General features: G+C 40.9%; 2 protein-coding genes and 1 pseudogene across 2 annotated transcripts in view; 2 read left to right on the top strand and 1 right to left on the bottom strand.

Moving 5' to 3' along the window:
* Window positions 1–207: 207 nt before the first annotated feature.
* LOC109693053 (calcium-independent phospholipase A2-gamma pseudogene) lies at window positions 208–1,324 on the bottom strand (annotated as a pseudogene).
* Window positions 1,325–3,562: 2,238 nt separating this feature from the next.
* Window positions 3,563–12,208, top strand: Hrg (histidine rich glycoprotein). The gene is made up of 7 exons (XM_020174085.2): window positions 3,563–3,780; window positions 4,442–4,555; window positions 5,393–5,483; window positions 6,988–7,154; window positions 7,869–7,949; window positions 9,692–9,793; window positions 11,038–12,208. Exons 1-7 carry the CDS (start codon window positions 3,580–3,582, stop codon window positions 12,124–12,126), a joined length of 1,845 nt encoding a protein of 614 aa, XP_020029674.2. The 5' UTR covers window positions 3,563–3,579; the 3' UTR covers window positions 12,127–12,208.
* Window positions 12,209–15,943: 3,735 nt separating this feature from the next.
* The window catches only part of Kng1 (kininogen 1), a 28,211-nt gene continuing 22,538 nt past the window's right edge, over window positions 15,944–21,616 (top strand). The window contains 3 exon segments of the mRNA XM_074073590.1: window positions 15,944–16,319; window positions 19,127–19,237; window positions 21,456–21,540. Of these exon segments, the coding sequence (XP_073929691.1) occupies window positions 16,122–16,319; window positions 19,127–19,237; window positions 21,456–21,540 (394 nt within the window). The 5' untranslated portion in view covers window positions 15,944–16,121.

The following is a 21,616-nucleotide window of genomic DNA, read 5'->3' as shown; positions in this document are numbered from 1 at the left end:
ACTAAAACCAACACGCACAATAATAAAATTCCTAAAACTTAATTAATTATTAACGTCTTAAAAATCTAATTCCAATTCCCATATGAATTCTGTAACCAAGCATAGCTCTGTGTAGTGCAACCTGGGCACTGTCTCTTTCAGGATTTTCCAGGATTGATAAGCATTTCAAGGTTAACTCATGTTGAAACCCACAAGTCCATTCTGAATTCAGTGGATCTTTACAATAGGCCTCCACTTATGAGAACATCTGCATACATGCGTTACAATTTTGAAAGGAATGAGGTCTGCACACATGTTAGTTTTTAACTTTATCCAATCATTAATTTTCTGCAAAGTTGTTTTTTCTTGACTTGGTATTTTTACAACTTTTTTCATCCTTTGTTCATTTCTTTCCATGTACTTCAACCCTTCCAACTGCAGCTGATCCAGCTGACTTTTCATGTTGACTTTTATCTAATGATGTATTTTCACACAGGGCAGGATTGAATCTAAAATGTTTCAGGAGGTAACAGACTATCAAGCATTATGTGGACCTCTGTGTCTATGGTGCTGTTGATAACATTTGAAAGTCTGGTTTTCAAGCTTATGTATGTCGCCATGTTTCTCACATCGTTCTCATGACATCTGGTGCCCAGAGACATCTGACCAAAAACACCTACACTCATGCATTGCCAGTGCTGAAGGGTTATTCAGAAGCAAGCCTCCATCTTGATAAAGATCATTTCCCAATGTGTATTCTGCAAAGTAGCTTGAGCAGCAGATGAGTTCTGATGGCCTGCCACATTTTGTACCAACAGCTTCCCAAATAATGAGTGTTGATTCCAGGAAAATGACCATAGTTTCTGAACACAAAAGCTTTTGGTGTTATCCTTCTGTTTACTATGGTGCTTACAGCGACTACTTTAGGAGACTTAGGGTTTCTTGATATTTGAGTCATTAGTGTAGATCTCATTCTCTCCTAAGAATCTTTTCCCGCATTTTACTGTCATAAAATGCATGACTCCAACTCCTTTTGACTGTCCCAACAATGACATTTTGTGAAAATACATCTGATCCTAATTTTCTATAGTTCCTCACATTCATCCAAGGCCATATGAGACAATCCCAGCATGAAAGGTAGAATGGCACCGTGCTTCCACCCCAAATGTAATCTAAGAGCTGATTAATAGGTTTCTGAGTAAGTTCAATTAATTTCCACAAAGTCTGAAAAGCAACCACACCCCTTGTTCCTCAATCATCACTGTAAGAAGTCTGATTCCTCTCCCTTTCACTGGATCCACAAAACCATTTAAGCCAAAAATTTCTCTAACTGAAGCCTAAAGAGTTTCATCCTTAATTTATCTCAGTCATAATAAATAATTATGTCCTTAACAGCCACTCATTTTCCTTCAGGAAATTCTAGAAGATGAAGAGTCAATCCTTCAGTCCTAGTAATGCAGAGTTTGGGTCTGTTGTTCTTCATGCCTGAACTAAGGCCTGAGTTCTATTATCAACACTCACTCTGGCAATACTCTTATCTGGCTGAAAAGATAAGTGCCTTTTCTCCTCTGCAAGTTTGTCTTCCCTGATAGCCTGCTCAGTTTTAGTAGATGACTTCTGTTCCTCTGACTGGCTTTGTGAGTCATACTTTAATTTGGGGACAGGCCCAACAGTATAGCCACCTACTAAAGCTTATATGCCTTCTGTGGGATGAAAAATAAAGTCAGCAATACTTTGTTTAGTGGGAACTGGAAGAACCTCAGGCTTCCCATGTGGACTTCAGGCTTGTCCACAGTGTGCATGGGGGATTCCTAGCCCAGCTAATGAGCTAGGATGCCAGGATGTAGGGAACCGGATTTCACTTCTTCAGCTTTTTCACCTCCAATGTCTGATTTGTCTGGAACATGCTTATTTTCCCTTTTTCTTGAAACATTTTTTTCCTCAAATTGAGACATTTTTATCAAATCATAATTAATTCATACTTCCTTGAATTACGATTTGATAAAAAGTTGCATGAGTCTCCCAATTTTGTGTTTATACTATTTGTGTAATAAAAAGGCTTCATTTCCCTTCTTTATCTACAACGTCAATTTTCTCTTCTTCAGGACTCTTCTCTGCTGACTGGTCATTGTAGTTTTTCAGAGACTTGATGGCATGCTTACAGTTTTTTGTTTTAACCAGCCACTATCTGATACTTTTCTTAATATTTGAGAACTTAGCTTAAATTGGCTTAAACATTAAATCCTTTCATTTTGAGAGCTAAAGAAAGCCTTTGAAACAGAGTTCAAAGTACTTCTAATATGGGACCAATGCTCAATTTTGGAGTTCCCTCGGGAGCAGAAGTGCTAAATTTCAAAATTCCCATATATAAACCATGGTTGTTTAGAGAGGACCTGTGCTTACTGTAAGAATAGGCTTCACTTTTTGTCCATTTATATCTTACTTTGCTTGAATGAAAACCTCTTTGTAAATGGATATAGCTTATTCTCCAGTGATGTGTAGGTGAGCACAAAAAAAATGCAGCTGCTTGTTTTTCTGCTTCCAGAAAGACTAAGGAGGTAGATATATATATACAAAAAGTCAAATCAGTAGACATAAGTTAAAAATCATTCAGTTTCTATGACATTTTCTTGCCTCATGAATTTCATTTAAGAAATTCCATAATTCATAGTCTTACCACAATGTAGGCCTCATTCACTTCCATGTTGACAACTCGCCCCTTACAGGCATTGATGTCCACCTCAGCCAAGCAGCCTGCCTGCAACAGCTGAGCTTCCAACATATGCAGATCCAGCTCGTGGAGTCAAACTCTTGTTTTTTCTTTTGGCTGAACTAGGATTTGAATTCACACTTGTAGACAGGCTCTCTACCACTTGAGTCACTTTGCCAGCCCAGGAGTGGGATTTGAACTCAGGGCTTCATACACGCAATGCAACCACCCTACCACTTGAGCCATACCTCCAGTCTTCAGTTCTCATTTTATAAATGAAGAAACTATGAGTCAGAGAAGTTTTGGAGTTTACCCAGTATCACACATGAGAAAGTGACAGAGCCAGGGTTAGAAAATTCAGATCTGACTCCAAGGCTCTAAGTGAATCATTTTATTCTACCTGAAGTCAGTTCTTTTCAGGATGTTAACTGTCAAATATGTTGCCTCTCTTAGATGATACAGGTACATTCTACTGAGGAGTCTTAGTGTCTTAATCCAAAGAGGGGGCTGACGGTAGAGATTTCCAGCCAAGAAAGACTTGTAGATAGAAGAAAATTACTTTCCCACTCCCACCCCCACTTAGGCAGTGTTTAGGGTCAAAACACCCTCTGGATCTGCTACCTACTAGAAATAGCCTAATTTGTACCCATCACGGTTTCACCCAGACACCAGTGGTGTGGCTTAACTTCCTGTCCTCAGGAGCTTCTAATCATTTACAGCCTATGTGATGGATATTTGAACCAGGGGTCAAAGTGAACAACCCCAGTTACACAACCAAAATGTACAAAGACTTTGTTTTGTCAATATTGTGTGTGTGTATGTGTGTGTGTGTGTGTATGTGTGTGTGTGTGTGTCAGAAGTCTGTATAAAGTTCTCTGCTATGGCAGACCATGGGATGGTTTAGCACAATGAAGGTGTTCATTGCAGCACTGCTTTTGCTCACACTGCAGTGTTCGTGTGCTGTGAGTCCCACCGATTGCAATGATATTGAGCCTGTGGCTGAGGAAGCTCTAGACCTGATCAATAAAGGGCGCTGGAATGGCTATCTTTTCCAGTTGCTGCGGGTTTCTGATGCCCACTTGGACAGCGAGGTGAGAAATCAATGGAGAGATGAATTGGGAGGCCTTGTACCATGGCAAGTGGGACTCTAGCTCTAAAACCAACTGCTTTGCCCAGTGAACGAGTGGCTTTGTTCAGGATTTTCTGTTTAGCTTCTGAGTCTGTTCTTGACCTTTTTTCCTTCGAGTTAATGCTTATTATTGGCATGTCCTTAACTATGAATCAATTTGTGAGGATTTAGAAGCACTTAGGCTGAGCCCAGTTGAATGCTAAGTACTTTCAGAGAAAAACTAGAATTAACTAGAGTTATTGCCCTCAAGGAAATAATAGTCTGCTGACACACATAGCAAACTATGTAAGATAGGGTATATTCAGTTGCCAAGTACATGGAATAGATAACGGAGCAATTTAATGAAAGAAAATCTGTTAAGATTGGATGGGAGAAAGCTTCTTGAATGAGAAGGCCTATGGTACCTCTAAAACCAGCACTCAGGAGGTTAAGGTAGAAGCTAAGGCCAACTTGGGCTATATAGCAAGACCCTATTTCAAAACAAAACTAAAAAAGGAAGGAAGGAAGGAAGAGAGGGAGGGAGGAAGAAAGGGAAGGAGGGAGGGAGGGAGGAACTGCTTTTATTTTTTAAACCTCTAGGCTTCCATACCCTACTCACCTCTTGCTTTCTTGGCATTCCTCAGGGATCTGCAACTGTCTATTATTTAGTCTTAGATGTGAAAGAATCTGACTGTTGGATCCTATCCAGGAAGCCCTTGGATGAATGTGAACAAGTTTCTAGACGGCCATCTGATATAGTAAGTAACTGGGTACCATCACTGTTCTTTTATCATTCTTACCTTCTATCTACTCTGCTCACTCAGGAAAGCCACATGCCTGGCTAACACAACAGAAAAGTAAGACAGCATGTGCTTTGAGATTCATGAAGATAATGTTGACCTTGAGTAATACTCTCTTGAGAGTCATTCATGGGAACCCAGTTCAAGATAGGTCAGCAGGCTTGTGGTCCCTTGGGATCATGACTAGCTGTGAGTCACTGGGCAAAATACCAAACATTCCTAGATTTCAGTTTTCTCTGTGTAAACTGTAAAATAAGAAGAGGGGCTTGAAGTGGATGGCCACTAGGGTTCTTCCCATCCCTCACAGTCTACAGAGCTACAAATCTATGAACTCATAATGATGTCCCATGAAGACTGATTCCATCAGCAAGAATAGCCAAAGGGTTTAGTTGCAGTGAGGAATACAGTCTTGCTATGCATGTCAGAATGGGTACTGAGATGCCAGGCTCTGTGCCACAGGTGGAGAACACAATGACAAATAAGCAGGAATACAACATCTCATTTACAAAAAAAGAAAATTTTGTACACTGGGAGTCTTAGTGCTTTTTCCCCTTGAAAATACTTGGGATTTGATCATGATTCATTTAAATTGTTTCTTCCTATTCTCACAAAGACTATGAGTGCAATAGTGTACAGCACACAAGCACTAAGAAAATGCAGGGTTTGAGACAGAGTTTGATGAGGGAGACCCCCAAATACATTTTAGGCAGGAGTATGTTACATCACTTTTATGTTCCCTCATATGTGACCTGAGGAAGGCAGTGCACAATGACTCAAAAATTCTCTTTTTCCCAGGTGATCGGACAATGTAAGGTAATAGCTACAAGTTACTCAAATGAAACTCAGGATCTTAGAGTGAATGACTTTAACTGCACCACAAGTTCTGGTATGTTAATTTGTAAAATTGGTGAATTTTGGTATGTTAATCAGTAAAATTGCTAATTGACTCCAGATTAATGTAGAACTTAGTTATCTGTTGGTATTCACCATATAATACCATGATGTATATCAGAAAGGGTCCCTCCCTCATGATCTCCATTATTTATTACTCACTCTCTTGAGACAGAATAGGTTACTATGTAAAATTCTTTAAATAAACTCAATATTTAAAAGTACAGATTTACAAGAGGCAGTCTCTATACCATCATTATGGAGACAGGTGCTGGGATCTGACCTGCTTGAGTTTGAATCCAACCGATCACTTCCCAGTTGTATGGTTTGGGGAGCAAGTTACTTAACTCTTTAAGCTTTTCTCATTTGTAAAATGAGGAAAATAATAGTATTAGCTTTTAAAATTCTTGTTAGAATTAATAAGACAGTCTTTGCAGTTCTTAGCCTCAATAAAAATTGGTTTCAACGTTTAAAAGTTACGTATTGTTCTACAGTTCAAAAAGCAGCTATATATGTATACATTATACATAGTTTCATTTAATTTCACACAAGGCCATGAAATAAAGATTATGAAGCTTTCTATTTTAGAGATAAAATAATTTAGTCTAGCAGAAGTTCGATGGTGTGGCCTTGGGAACACAGCCTCATTGATTCAAGGCAGACATGACTTTATCTCAACAGTGCTGTAAAGTCCATGATCTTCTTATTTACTTTTTAAAAAAGAATGATCTCAGATTCCTTTGAAAATGGCTAATCTCAACATGACTCAATATAGTCAAGAGCCAAACAACTTCTAAAGGAGGCTGCCTTGAAGAAAGTTTAAACGCAGGGTGCCGGTGGCTCCTGCCTGTAACCTAGCTGTTCAGGAGACTAAGATCAGGAGGATTGCAGTTCCAGACCAGCTCTGGCAAATAGATCGTAAAACTCCATCTCCAAAATAACCAGAGTGACTGGTGTAGTGGCTGAAGTGGTAGGTCACCTGCCTAGCAAGTGTAAGGCCCTGAGTTCAAACCCGGTACCACCACCACCACCAATAACAGTGTAATAATAATAATAACCAGAGCAACATGAATGAAGGTGTGTCTTAAATGGTAGAGCACCTGCTTTGCAAGCAGGAAACCTTGAGTTCAAACCCCAGTCCCACTAAAAAAAAAAAAAAAAAAAAAAAAAAAAGTTGCTCTGTTTGTGTGTAAAACTTTATGTGAAGGCTGCCTGTATTCCCTGGGCAAACATGTTGTGAGTGGTGGGGGCGAGGGAAAAGGGGCGTCATGACCATAGGTCACAAAAGGCACCAGAAGGATAAGAAGGAAAGACCAGCAGGTTAGCTCAGCTGCTGATTGATCGTGAACAAGTTAGCTTCTCCAACCCTCAATTTACCACGTGTAAAATGGAAATGATCATTATTCTCGACACCACGCTTCTATGTGTTAGATTAAATCCTAAAATTGACATTGCTGTTTCTGACCTGCAACCATGGCATTACCATTTTCTTTCTCTAGTCTCTTCAGCACTGGCCAATACCAAGGACAGTCCAGTACTTGCTGATTTCTTTGAGGATACTGAGGCCTACAGAAAAGAAGCTGACAAAGCCCTTGATGAGTACAAGAAGGAGAACAGTGATTTTGCTTCTTTCAGAGTGGACAAAGTAGAGAGAGTTGCAAGAGTGGTGAGACTCCACTAATGGTCAGAGTCTGACCGCCCAGCTTCAACCTAGTAGACATGAATTGAGTTACATGCCCTCTCTACCCATCCTACTTGGCCAGCTGCCAAGAGGAAACAAAATCCAAAAAAAAAAAAAAAAAGATTAGGAAAGACAAGAGCATATTAGGGTTATGTGAGAATAGAAAACTGAGGCTCCGAGAAACCTCACCATAGCCAGTGGTGTGGCTGGAACTAGAGTTCCCTGCCTCACAGACCAAGGACTCTTAGCACTTCCCTCCCTGAGTTGTCTTGTAGAGTGGCTGGTTAATGTTTACCATACATTTTGAAAATGCAAAGTCAAATAGATTATGTGTGTGCAAGCAATGTAATGCTTACAATTAATTGTTACAAAGAATCCACATGCATCGGAAACAGTTTAAATACTATTGCTCAGGGGGAAGCAGAAAACAGAATAATACTTACCATATGAGCTCATTGTATTAAATACTTAAATAGCTGTATATTTTAAGGAGAAGCACATCACGTGGTGACGTGTCACCCTACACTTGATTGTACCTGTGGGATATATTTTTTAAAGGCAGAAGCTGTAAGGGAAAATGGCAGGTATTGGTGAGGTTAATTCTCATAGTGCTTTCTAATACATTGGATAGTAGATATCTAAAGTTTTCTTTCCTGTTTTTTTCTGCTCCTGAAACTATGTTGATCCCATCTGTTGTAGAGAGGAGAGGAACGAACGAATTATTATGTGGACTTCTCTGTGAGGAACTGCTCTACACACCATTTCCCCAGACCTCCTAAAGTGAGTATAATAAGTGTCTGCACAACACTAAGTGGCATCTAAACAGTGCTTTGTGGCTGCTAGGTGCTCTTCTAAGCACTTTACACAGATGTTAACTTATTAATACTCACACTACCTTAGGAGGTAGATACCCTTTTTATCCCTGATTTGCTCATGGGGAAACTGAGGCATGGAAAGTCAAGTGAATCATGATAATATGATTTTAAATATACATGTTACATACTTAAAGTTGAGGTTTCTTTTTTGGGGGGTGGTACTGGGGTTTGAACTCAGGGTCTCAAGCTTACTAGGCAAGCACTCTACCACTTGAGCCACTCCACTTAAAATTGAGCTTTTACCTCGTTAGAATTAAAGGCTTAGCTAAAACTTATAAGCAGCCTGTATTAAAACCCTAGACACCAGGTATTTCATTCATTGCATTGCATTGACACCCACAGGGATTCCATGTGACCACCTAGGAGGAAACTGAGGTTCGGCAAAGGAAGGGCCTTGCCAAAGCTCAAAACTCAGCTGAGTTTAGAATCCACTCTTCTCATGGCAAGTTAAGCGGGATTTCTCCCTTAATCATTTACAAATTGACCCATGAACCTACTGAAGGATCTTATTAATAATACCTGACATTTCCATGGTTAATAAAACACCTCAAACCATATTATTGTTTGGTAAGACTCCCATGACAACCCCGAGAAGGAAAATCAAGTGCCTACCTCTATTTCTGTGGGACAAGGGGGCTTAAATTTTAACCACTTTCATAAGTGCCCTAAACTAGAAAGTGTTAGGATATGGGATTTTAATTCTGATTTAAGTCTAGGATTTTTTTCTTAGGTTTAACACACATCTTGCCTGGCTGAAAGAGAAGAAGCATGCATTATTTCCTTTCGGAGTGTTCAAATGTTCAACCTGTACCAACTCTAGATTCCTTCTTAGAGTCCATCAGAAGACACCTCTTCTCCAATCCCCAGCACCAACAAACTCTTAGCTATCTTTGTGTAGTAAGACATTCCCAGTGCTGTACCATAAATGAAGAGAAGCCAGAGAAGAAGAGGCTCGGGGCTGTGTTTTGTAGCTTATCTCTCTGAATTAAGCCCTCTCACAATCTGTGGGTAGATAGGATTATAGGCATTTTACAGAGACTGAGTTTCAGAAATTTTGAAGAACTTCTCTAAACCCAAACCACTAGGATATGGTGAAACCAGGATTATCTGGCTTTGAAATTGTACTCAGATCCTCAATGCTTATCAATTTTTTTCTAGAAAAGAGTTGTCTTCCTGTCTTTTGATGACGGGGTTTAGGGACCTCTGGAGCATAGAAGTGCCAAGCAGTTGTACCCCTCATACTTAGGGTGAAGCCAGCAGACACGTTAACTGGGTCCATGTAAACCCCTGATTTCCAACACTTTCACGGGACCAGTTAAAGTTATACAAATCCATCTTTTGCACATTCTTCATTCTCTCTACACATGGGCAACCCAGGTCTTCAGTGCAGAAGCATTGGTCTAAAGGCAAAGCAGTAATGGCATGGTCTTTCTCATCACCACAAGTGAGGAAACCCAGTACCGGTAACTGTTCACAGAAAAGAGCAACAGCAGCCTATGGTTCTTCCTTTGTTGAATGTCTAGAAGTTCATGACTCTAGCCAAGTTCATGACCTTCACATCCCTTGCATGCATGCATGCCTACGCACGCATGTGCATGTGTGGGGATACAGACACACACAAACACAAAAGACTTCTCTCTCTCGTAGGTCTTTGGATTCTGCAGAGCAGTTTTGTCCTATGCTGTAAAAGCCTCTGACTTGGAAACCCCAGAAGACCTTAATGTGAACTGTGAAGTTACCAACTTGGAGGTGAGTTGCCTGAGTGTTCTGTTATGAGCAGTGCCAAACTAAATAATATATTCACATGTGTAATGCTATTGGTTCTCATGGCTGTGTGTGTGTGTTACAGAGAGAGAGAGAGAGAGAAACATGGAGAAATCCAAACAGGTCCCTGGGCAAAGGAGTGCAATTGCTAGTATAACACTAAAAAGTATGAAGATTTATCCAAGAATTGGGGAGGGATAAGATTTGACAAAAAACATAAATTCATGATTATTCAATCAAATAGTCCTTGTAGCCAGGATTCCAGTGATGAGTCTTAGTAATTCTTTTTCTTTTGGTGGTGGTACTGGGGTTTTAACTCAGGTAAGGGTCTCACTTGTGGACAGGCGCTCCACCACTTGAGCCACTCCACCAGCTCGAGTCTTAACTTTAATTAGTAGACATAGAACCTAAGGAGTATGAATAAGCCTCACATTTTTCATGCAAAGATATATAAAGGATGATATTAACAATAATATATGTCTATTCTAGAAATCTTTATGTTATTTTATGAGTAAACACAGAGATGTTCTTCACAGTAATTTTTTATATCAGAAAAGAAAGAAACAGAGGAGAAGGAGAAGGAGGAGAAGAGGGATTGTTCTATGAACCTGGGTCCATACATTTATTATTTTCTTAATTAAAGTCTACTGGGAATGTGATTCATACCTGTAATCCCAGCATTCTGGAAGCTCATATAAGAGAAGAGCAGCCTGGGCTACATAGGGAGACCCTATCTCAAAAGTCAAAACAAAAGAAAGCAGAACCAAATTTAAAGTCTGAACAAGGAAAACCAAGAGGCTAAGCGTTCATCTTCTAGAAGTAAAGAATGTGTCAGTAAGCCTCAGTAAGCTTAGTATAGTTTTACCACTTTATGCTGAAGTGAGAAAAATCAGGATAATTAAATTTTTTCATAATGTGACATGTATTCCATCCAAAGGACAATCCTTTAATCTGAGATTAACTTTCTGACTTTTGGGTGGTTTTCCCTATTATCCAATAGTTGAACTTCGTTACTTTTGTTGTTAAAATATTATTTCTCTTTTGAAATAATTATGATAGCTTTATTTATATTTTAAATAGTGATTTAAATAGATCCTGTTTTGATATCCTACTTTTTAAATTGATTTGTGAAATCCAAAATTAGGGAGCCATTGGTCTAATCAAACTAAACATCTCACTTTTCCTTTTATGTTACATGATGATATTCACGGTTCTGTGTCTTTTACCAGGAACATAGAAACTTCAGTGGTATGCGACCACATCCGGGCCATCCCCACCATTTTGGTAGGCACGGTCATCCTCGTGGTGGCAAGCATTCATTTAAGCATGGTGGATTCAGAGGCCGTCATCATCCCCACGAACCACATGATCTTGGATGCCCACCTCCTCCAGAAGAAAAAGATAGCTCAGACAGACCACAAGAAGGACATCCTCCACTAATGCCCCCTTCAGGGCCAAGATGCCATCACCCTCCTTATGACACCAGTGATACCGATAGTTCCCCTCATAATCATAATTCCAGTGAACAACATGAACAAAATCCTGAAGGACACCCTCCTCATGGTCCCCCTCCTCATGGACTCCATCCCCATGGATGCTACCCCCATGGTCCCCCTCCTCATGGACATCATCCCCATGGTCCTCCTCCTCATGGACACCATCCCCATGGTCCCCCTCCTCATGGACACCATCCCCATGGTCCCCCTCCTCATGGTCCCCCTCCTCATGGACACCATCCCCATGGTCCCCCTCCTCATGGTCCCCCTCCTCATGGACACCATCCCCATGGTCCCCCCCCTCATGGGCCCCCTCCTCATGGACACCATCCCCATGGTCCCCCTCCTCATGGTCCCCCTCCTCATGGACACCATCCCCATGGTCCCCCACCTCATGGGCCCCCTCCTCATGGACACCATCCCCATGGTCCCCCTCCTCATGGACCCCCTCCCCATGACCATGATTTCCATGACTATGGACCCTGTGACCCACCATCCCATAGCCAGGGTCCCCATGGTTACCATCGCCGTGGCCATGGCCCACCACATGGCCACTCAGGAGAAAGAGGTCAGGGTAAAGAAAAGTTTCCTTTCCATCGGAGACAAATTGGATACGTTCACCGACTCCCTCCACTGAATGTAGGTGAAGTTCTTCCTCCTCCTGAAGCCAATTTCCCCAACTCCTTATTGCCAAACTGCAAAGGTCCCCCACTGCCAGATATTCAGCCCTTCCCTCAGTCAACCTCAGAATCATGTCCAGGGAAATTCAAGAGTGAGTTTCCACAAGTTTCTAAGTTTTTTCCAAATTCATCTCCAAAATAATATCTGATTCTTTGATGGGAAATAAATGAATAATGTTCTGAATTAAAATCATAAATAAAATGTGAGCAGTAATTAATGAAAATCGCAGTTATTTTAGCCTTGTTTTTATACTTGGGATAGGACAAAATGTGACTGGGAAAGGAGATGGTGCAAGAAGAGACAGACCAGAGGAAAGAAGAAAGATCTCAGTGCTACAAATCAGAAGCTAATTCACTCACTGCCTCTGAATCACTTGAGGCAAATCACTAATCCTTAGAATTTCTTTCTTTCTTGGATAGTATTCCTACTCATGCTATGGCAAGGCATATCATCAAAGTATACATTATTCCTGAAAGGATTGTAAGAGTTACCCAATGACTCCCAGAGGGTATTTCTAGTTGCCTAAATTTTCTTTTGGAAAAATTATTTCTAAATTCAATTATGAAGCAAATAAAGCTCTGGCTATAAATTGCAAAAAAAGTTACAGACATGAATCATGACCAAGAAATATCACTTTATTTTCAGGACAAATTATTTTCTATTTCACATTGCCAACCTTTTGGGCTAATGGGAAGCTAATCCCCATCCTTCTTGGAGTTCCTCTGCCCAGCGACACCCCACACCGAGTTTGCCACAATTCTAGAATCTCATGTACTGCCTAGGTGTTCGGGTGGACAGAAGAAGGTGGTCTGATTCTTGAACATTGGTTCACCAGGTCCCCCATGCTGAGGGATATTCATACCCTGTTCATATCTCTCTCTGAAGCTAGTTTATCTGTTCTTCCTGTATCGAACTAGGAATATATGAGTCTCTGTAACACCACTGAAGGATATGACCACCAAGACACACCACAGGACTATTCTTTCCCGGGGATCTTCCAGACTTCATTTCCAGAAAATCAGGCAGAGTTCCCTCTCAAAACCCTCAAACCCCATAGACCTTCTCATCTTTTTTATCTCCAGGCTAAGGACTCTTTCTGGTCTCAGATTAGTTTGCTTTATTCATTTATGATGCCAAAAAACTCTTCTCCAATACCCTATAACTTCTTTCTTTCCCCTTCTTTCTAAGTCAGAGTTCAAGAATTTATAAAGGTTAGTAAGATTTCAGATTCTCTCTACCTTCCAGCCACAGTGGTGATTAGCACTCCAAATACTGAAAAACCATATGACACAAGCACTGACCACAATCAGACCAGATTCGGCAACCAATCAGAGCAGCTGCCAGACACAAATAGCCAGTGGAGCCATACTGGTGGGCACCAGCTGAATGTTGCCTTGCAGAACCACATTCTTCCACGGAGGCATGTACACGAGGTTAGTTGCTTGAATGAAAGGTGAAATCAAGGACCAAAATATAATCATCATCATAGTAAAATAAAATAACTCTGGTTAATAACTCAAAATTTCATTCTCCCACAGGTGCATTTGTTTTGTAATTTATAAAGTACTTCCACAAACATCACTCGAGCTAATGAAAATATTAACTGAAAACAGGCATTGAAAACGCTCAAGTCATTTTAATTAAATGCATTCATTATATGCAGGCGCAGTTGCAGCAGGTGAATAATGAGATTTAAAAAAATCCTACCCTAGGGAGTTTACTTTCTACTAGAAGTTTTAGACAATATGCCATTGCTTGCTGCTTTTTTATGTGGTTTTGTTTACTTTTGAGACAGGGTCTCACTCTGTAATCCATACTGGCCTCCTCCTGCCTCAGCTTTTAGAGTGCTGGAATTACTATACCCAGCTTCCAATAATTCTTTTATATAAGTAATTGTATTAGAGTAGGCCAGAAGCTGTAACAAATAAACTCAGTGTCTTAATGACAAACAACTTGATTGTCTCTCATATCATAGTTCACAGGTGGCCATTCATATGGTGATTCAAGGTCCCAGGCTCCTTTTATCTTGTTCTTTCCTGCCTTTGGGCCTCAGTATTTTCTCCTGGATCCTCTGCATCTAGCCTACACAGGGAGAGAATACAGGATCATTAAGGTGGTTTTCATGGGCCAGGCCTGCTCACATTTCATTAGCTAGAACACAGTCATATGACACTTAATGCAAAGAAAATTAAGAAGTAGTCTAGATGCACTCCAAGGACGAAAGAGAAATTGGAAACAGGCTGCCATAGTCACCAGTTTTTGGAGAAGGGTGATGAGACCTTGAGAAGTTTAGTTACTTGCTTTGGATCCTACAGTTAGTAAATTGTGGGACTGGGATTAGAACTCTGATTAGCCTCCTCCAAAACCACATTGTTTCCTCTTTATTAAACTGCCTATACGTGCTGCCAAGTTCTGTTTCTGAATCTTCCCTTGAACCCACCACAATGATCAGCCTAGGCTTCTCTTTTCCAAGTCCTTCTGGATGGTGCACCATCACTTGCCCCTCACCCTTCCACCTTCCAGCAACTCCATCTCACTGCTTCCTCATTCCTCTCAGTCTAAAAATGTACCCAAATCTCTTTCACCCTTAATTTTCCCCCTAGGCATGTTATTAACATGCATCTGAAACCAGTAAGTCAGAGGTTCTTAGCTATTCTGTGTAATGTAAGATACGAAAAAGAACTAATTACCTGAATACATGCTACCTCAAAACAACCCCATTAAGATATTATGATTTCCCACATTTTACAGGTGAAGAAACAGGTGGAAACATGTGACCGTGATTTGCAAACACACACATGCACACTTTACTCATTCATACCAGGCACCAGACACACACATGAACACAGAATGGAAACACAAGCATATACCCAGCAAGCATGTGATCTCATACAGATGGGCACACATGCATACGCCATTGTACACATGCTGGCACGTAGCAATTAAGAGGCAGAGCCAGTTAAGAATTCAGGTTGGATACACAGCCAAGCACGTGTTCCTGCCCCACCTCTACAAAGCCACCACTCAGCTGACACTGATCACTCCCTCTTTTCCAGGGGCCGTCAGGTAGACACCATTGCCAAACTATAGATCCTATCAATAGCAATAAAGTATTGAATGTTTTGTGATTTTTTTTTCTTCTTTATTCTCTCCTTTTTTTCTCTTTTTCTTCCTTCTTTCTTCCCTTTCCATCCTCCTTCCTTCTCGCCCCCCATCCCTGTATGTTCTTCTCTTTCTTTTTTGGCTTGAAGGCAAAGGCAAATATCCAACAAGGCCTAAGCCATGGTTTTAATCTACTGTTAGACCACTTCTCCTTGAATAGTCTACCTTTATGTAAAAGGTTGTTAGGCTTGGTGAGTGAAAAATATCCTTATCCACCAAACCAAAAACAAGAAATAAGGCCAGGGCTTCACCCACCCTATCTCTTCTTAAGCTTTTCCTCTGTCGCCTGCATCCTGGGGAGCAGTTTCCTTTGTAGAGCTAATACAGTTGAGCAGAGAGAGGCTGGCTTGGACAGAGACCAGATAGGATGCCCACAGCTTATTTTCAGTTGACCAGGACATTTCCTGGGTAGAACTCCCAGCCCTCAATTCGTACCATTGGGCTTGGGCTTTGCAGGTGTGTAATGGAACTGATGGCAGCCTACTTCTGTGCACATAGATATCGGGCAAAGAAATTTCAAGTGAAAGCCACCTGCACCTGCACATTTAATGTTTACATGTGTAATGACCTTTGTAAATGCCTTGGAAAAGTCACAGGAAATAACAGAACTAGCTGGTGGCCTTTTCTTCTTCTTTATTAGATTCTGCTCTGATTTGCTGTACTAAGTTGTGCAATCACCTGGAAATGTGTCCTGTGTTCCCACGTGCTTTTCAAGGCAAACCAGCAGGTCAATGGCCCTAGTGTTGCAATGTTGTTACCTGAAATCTGCTTGAATAACCCAGCAGAGTTATTTGTCCTTCTGGAAGAAGGCAAATAAGATTTGACAGCAGGAATCCAACAAAAGTCCTGAGTGTTGAGTCAGAGAGAAGAGAACACAGAAGACAAGAGAGTGGAGACTATAAAGTCTGCATCCGAGTTGGCTCCTGATTCTTGGCAAAGTCGTCCCTCCTGTTCTAGAGGGAGAAGGTTACATCATGAAACTACTTACTCTCCTTTTCCTCTGTTCCAGGCTGCTGCCCAGTTTAACCCACGAAGCGGTCTCCGAGGAACTTGACTGCAATGATGAGGATGTGTTTAAGGCTGTGGATGCTGCTCTGAAGAAGTTTAACCAAAAGCAAAAACAAAGCAGCCACCAGTTTGTATTGTATCGCATAACTGAGGCCTCCAAGACGGTGAGTGAGCTGTTTCATCTTGAAGTCACTTGCGACTTGTGCTTTCACCTGCAGCCCAGGTCTCTCTCTCTCTCTCTCTCTCTCTCTCTCTCTCATACACACACACACACACACACACACACACACACACCACCACCACCACCATCACCACCACCACCAACTACTACCAGAGAAGAGATAATCTAAGGTAGGAATTTACAACTCTTGGAAAAGACCAACACTACTTTCTGGCCTGGGGTATGGGCAAGATACAAGTAGCTCTTAGGCAACCAAGACTGATTTCCTGGCTGATCAGGAAAATCAGTATCCTAGGATGAAATGAATGAACAGTAGCAGATGGCTAAGTAAGCAGAGTGGAAGAATCTAGGAACTCAGTCAGTCTGCAGTAAGGGACTCACCAGGTCTGTGGCCTGAGACCAAAATATAAAGATTTTCTAACTTTAAGTGAGAGAGAGTTATTTATGCTGTATGTCTAAGAAGAGTCAGGAATGAGATTTCCATATTTCCACTGCATTAGACAAAGTATCTACCATGAGTCTCAATGGCTAATTCATTAAAGTAAACAGCAGTGTTTCCACTGGTTTTTAATCTACTTTTATCTCCATTGATGTATGCAGGTAGGAGTCAAATGCTGAAAGCATGCATACTTCAGAGAAATACAAATCTTTTAAGAGTTTGTTTGAATAAATTCTGCTATAAAAGAGTTTTTCTGGGTTAGTTACGCAACTGGTTACTTCAGCAGAAAAAAAAAATCCGATCGTGATATTATGAGGATAAAGAAGAAAAGCCCAGTGGACACAGGCTTTTTGTTATTGTTGTTTTTGCAAAGTGGTATTAAGCCATTTTGTTTCACAATCCAGTACTATTTTGTGAAGGGTTTTTTGAGATAGGGTCTCATGGAACTATTTGCCCAGGCTAGCTTCAAACCTCGATCCTCCTGGTTTGTGCCTCCTGAGTAGCTGGGATTACAGATGTAAGCCACTGGTGCCCGGCCATATAGTCTTCTTTTATCTTTACTTTGCCATGTGGGTACAGCACCCACCAACTCCTGCTCCAGAGGCCTGAATTAACAAAATGGACGGAACCTTGGAAACTATCCTGTGTGACTCCATCATCTCCAGATAAAAGTGCTGTTTCCAGACAGTGTCTGTGAGGGTGATGCCCTGGGCTCCAGGAGACTGAGAATGTGGGGCTGGCCTTGCCTTCCTGAGGTTGTGAGGCTGCCTGACTTACGCCTGGTTCTCTCAGGGATTCCCTGCTTTCAGCTGCAAAGAAGCATTGGACAATATCCCTTCCCAGGTCCCTTATTGCTCTGACATGTCAAGATTCTACCAGAAAGCTTATCTAAATCAATAACCTGTGCTTTAAAATTTATTATATGACATCTTAGAAAAATTAGGTCACCAAAAATGAGGAATGGGGTCTGGACATGGTGGCTGACACCCATAATCCCAGCTATTTGGGAGACAGAGACCTGAGGCCAGCCTAGGCAAAAAGTTACTAAGACCCTATCTCAACAAACAAGCAGGGTGTGGTAGTACACACTTATAACATCCCAACTACCTGGGAGGTAGAGGTAGGAGCTCCAGGACCAAGGCAAGCCCACGCAAAACACAATGACGACAACCTAAAGCAAAACTGATTGAGGGTGTGGTAGAGTTCCTTGCCAGAGAAAGTCGTATGGGTTCATTGGTATGAGACGTCTAGAGTAAGCAAATAACACAGAGACTATTGGGTGCCAGGGGCTGGAGGTGGGGAAGAATGGGAATTAATTGCTAATAACTGCTAACAGGTACTTCTTTTGGGGGTGATAAAATGATCTAAATGAATCGTAGCAATGTTTGTAAATATACTTTTAAAAATTGAATTGTGTACTTTAAACATGGGTGAATTGTAGGGTGTGTGAATTTCATCTCAATAAAACTGTTTAAAAAGGGAAAAAGAAAAGTTAGAAAGCAAAACAAACATACTGAAATCACCTACCACTCAAGAGACAGTTGTTAACCTTTTATTTTTTCTTAAATAATGGTCTCTTGTTTGTTTTTTGTAATTGTAAAAGCAATATGTGTTAACTAGGAAAAATGGCAATTTAAAAATGTTTAAAGAATAGGGCTGGGGATGCCCCATGGTAAAGTGTTTGCCTGGAATGCACAAGGCCCTGGGTTTGATCCCCAGTACCAGAAAAAAAAAAAGAAAGAAAGAAACATTTAAAGAATAACATGAAAGGTAACTGTAATCCCACCACTGAGACACAAATACTAGCAGATATGAACAGATCACTGCATATCTTTCCAGAATTTTTAAAGATATATACATTCACATATAAATCAGTTTTTATAAGAAATGAGCTAATATTATGGATAATTCTTTGTAATCTCTAAGAATATATTTGTAAATATGTTGTGAACATTATTCCAAGGCAATATTTGCAAACATGTAAATAATTGGTGGGCGCTGGAGACTCAAACCTGCAATCCTACATGCTTTGGAAGCTGAGATCAGGAGGATTATGGTTCAAGTCCAGCCTTGGCAAGTAGTTCACAAATCCCATCTCCAAAATAACCAGAGAAAAATGGACTGGAGGCATGGCTCAAGTGGTAGAGAGCCTGCTTTGCAAGTGCAAAGCCCTGAGTTCAAACCCCAGTCCCACCAAAAAAATAGAAAGTGAATATTTATATTTTTAATGACTACTTGTCTCTCATTAAATCAAATCACATCAAGATTAATATTCATAACCATACCAGAACTCACTCAAATTATTTGTTGGTGGGCCAGCTGAAGGAAGTAAATATCTTTGATTTTTTTAGGCTGGTACTGAAACATTTTATTCCTTCAAGTATGAAATCAAGGAGGGCAACTGTACTGCTGAAAGTGGCAAAACCTGGCAGGACTGTGACTACAGAGATGCCCAGGAAGCCGTAAGTTGCAGTGATTACCAAGTCTCTAGCTTTCTCCATTGAACCTGATGTACTTTATAAAATTTAAATTAAAATTAATTTTAAACTGACAGATAAAACCATTAAAAATAGCACATACTAATAAGGTACCATGTGGCGTTTTGATACTTGTGTGCATTGTGGGATGTGTAAGCCAGATTAAGCACATCTATCTCTCCAAACTTTTATCAGTGCTTCATGGTGACAACATCCAAAATCCTTTTTCTAGCTTTCTGAAATATGCAACAATTGTTGTCTGTAGTCACCCTACTGTGTAATAGCACACCAGAGCCTCTCACTCCTATCTAACTGTAACTCAGTACCCATTCCTTAACCTCTTCTCAGCAGTCTCCCTGTTCTCTCTCCCACGCTGGTAACCACCATTCTACTCTCAACGTCTATGAGATCAACATTTTTAGATTCTACACGTGAGTGAGATCACGTGGTATTCATCTTTCTGTGCCTGGCTTATTTTACTTCACTTGTTGATCTTCAGTTCCATCCTTGTTAGTGCAAATGACAAGATTTCTTCTTTTTTATGGCTGAGTAAGTTTCCATTGTGTCTATGCACCACCTTTGCTTTACCCATTCATGAATTGTGGATTTTTTTTCACTTGTGTAGAGATGATTAATAGTGTTGAGCCCATTTATGGGGCATGCACATAAATCTTTAAATGAAAAGTTAGGCACTTGATATCTGTTCTTGAGAAGACATAAATTACAGATAAGCCAACAGTTAAAAAGGGAGAAAGCCCTCCCATGAGAACGGGGCCCTGGTGACAAATCAGAACATGTTTGTCAGATCACAGTGACAAGTAATCACTATTTGGGCTGAAGTCAAGGTCCAATGAGGGGAGAATGTGGGAGCTTTAACTACATAGACCTGGGTGCAGATGTTGACTTTGCCTCTAACTCGCTAGGTGGTGGCTAACAAGCTGCTTCACAAACTCTAGAGCTGATGTTATCCCTTATAAAAGAGAGATAATCTTGACCTCCTTGGGTGGTTGGGGGATGAAATGAAATAAATTATGTAAAGGACCTTGTTAATGATGGCCACCTTAAACAATTGTCTGGGGACCTCTGCTGCTTTCTTGCCTGGATTAATAGAGGAATTGGGTGTATCTGCCTGAAAGGGAGTCTTTCTTTCATGGTTGGTGGATTCCCTTCTCAGATGGTGGACATCAGCAATCTCTATGTGTTTTGAACATGACCATCACCTGCAGTTATAAAAGAGCCCTGGACCTCACCAAGTCAGGAAACCAGGCCTGCCACGCTGCCTCTGTGCCCTCCGTGAGCCTGTCCAGCAGGTGGACTAATTAGCTACTGCTGTGCCCTGCACTGCTGGCCTTCTAGGGTTATGGGGACACAGAGAGGTGTGCTTTATCCTGATAGAATAGCTATCACTTAGAGGTCCAATGGGTATGACTGAAGAATGACAAGACAAAACAAAACAATGATAACAAGTGGACATTTGCTGGTTTAAGTGTCAGTCATGGGTGGGCCTCCATTAGGCGTTTTATGTGTTTGCACACTTACTTTTTACAACGCCACGAGACAGATGTGGCATATCTCCTACAAGATGAGTAACTGAGGCTCTGAAAGCCAACAGGACTTGGCAGAGGGAACAGCTAGCAAGTGGCAGATCTGGATTGGCTTAGCCTATTTCTTTGGGGTTTTTTTGTTTTGTCTTTTTTTGGCAGCACTGGGGTTTGAACTCAGGGTCTAATGCTTACTAGGCAGGTGCTCTTGCTGCTTGAGCCATTGTGCCTATTTCTAATAGGCTAAACCAAAGTTTATGTACATAGTATTAACCTACTGAAATTGAGAGGGGAATCAAGAGGAAAGCTCAGCAGTCTGGTTCTAGGCAATTCTAGCATCTTGGTGAAAAAAACAAAAAAAAAAATTTCCAGGGCTACAAAAAATATTCGCTAGCATGTCTCAAAACTGTTAGAAAAAACTTCACTTATTATTTTTTTTTTTGGTAGTAGTGGAGTTTGAATTCAGGGCCTGGTGCTTGCTAGGCAGCTCCTCAACTGCTTGAGTCAGGCCCCCAGCCCTCTTTTTTTTTTTTTTTTAACTTTTTACCACTATACTTATGAGGACAGCCCTCCTTTTTAAAGTAAGCCATATTTGGCAACCATACCAGCTAGACTTTTCCATTGGAAAGGTCAGGATAAATGGTCTCTTTCTTCTCTTTTAGGCCACAGGAGAATGCACAGCAACTGTGGGGAAGAGGGGGAGTTCAAAATTCTCTGTAGCTACCCAAACCTGCCAGATTACTCCAGGTAGCTGATACATTTGGTGGCACTGCCCTGGGGGCTGGAGCAATTAACCATTTCTATGAATGAATGCAAGCTAGAC

This window comes from Castor canadensis, chromosome 5, assembly GCF_047511655.1.
Source record: "Castor canadensis chromosome 5, mCasCan1.hap1v2, whole genome shotgun sequence".
NCBI classification, from domain to species: domain Eukaryota; kingdom Metazoa; phylum Chordata; class Mammalia; order Rodentia; family Castoridae; genus Castor; species Castor canadensis.
This window is presented reverse-complemented; position numbering and strand designations above follow the sequence as displayed.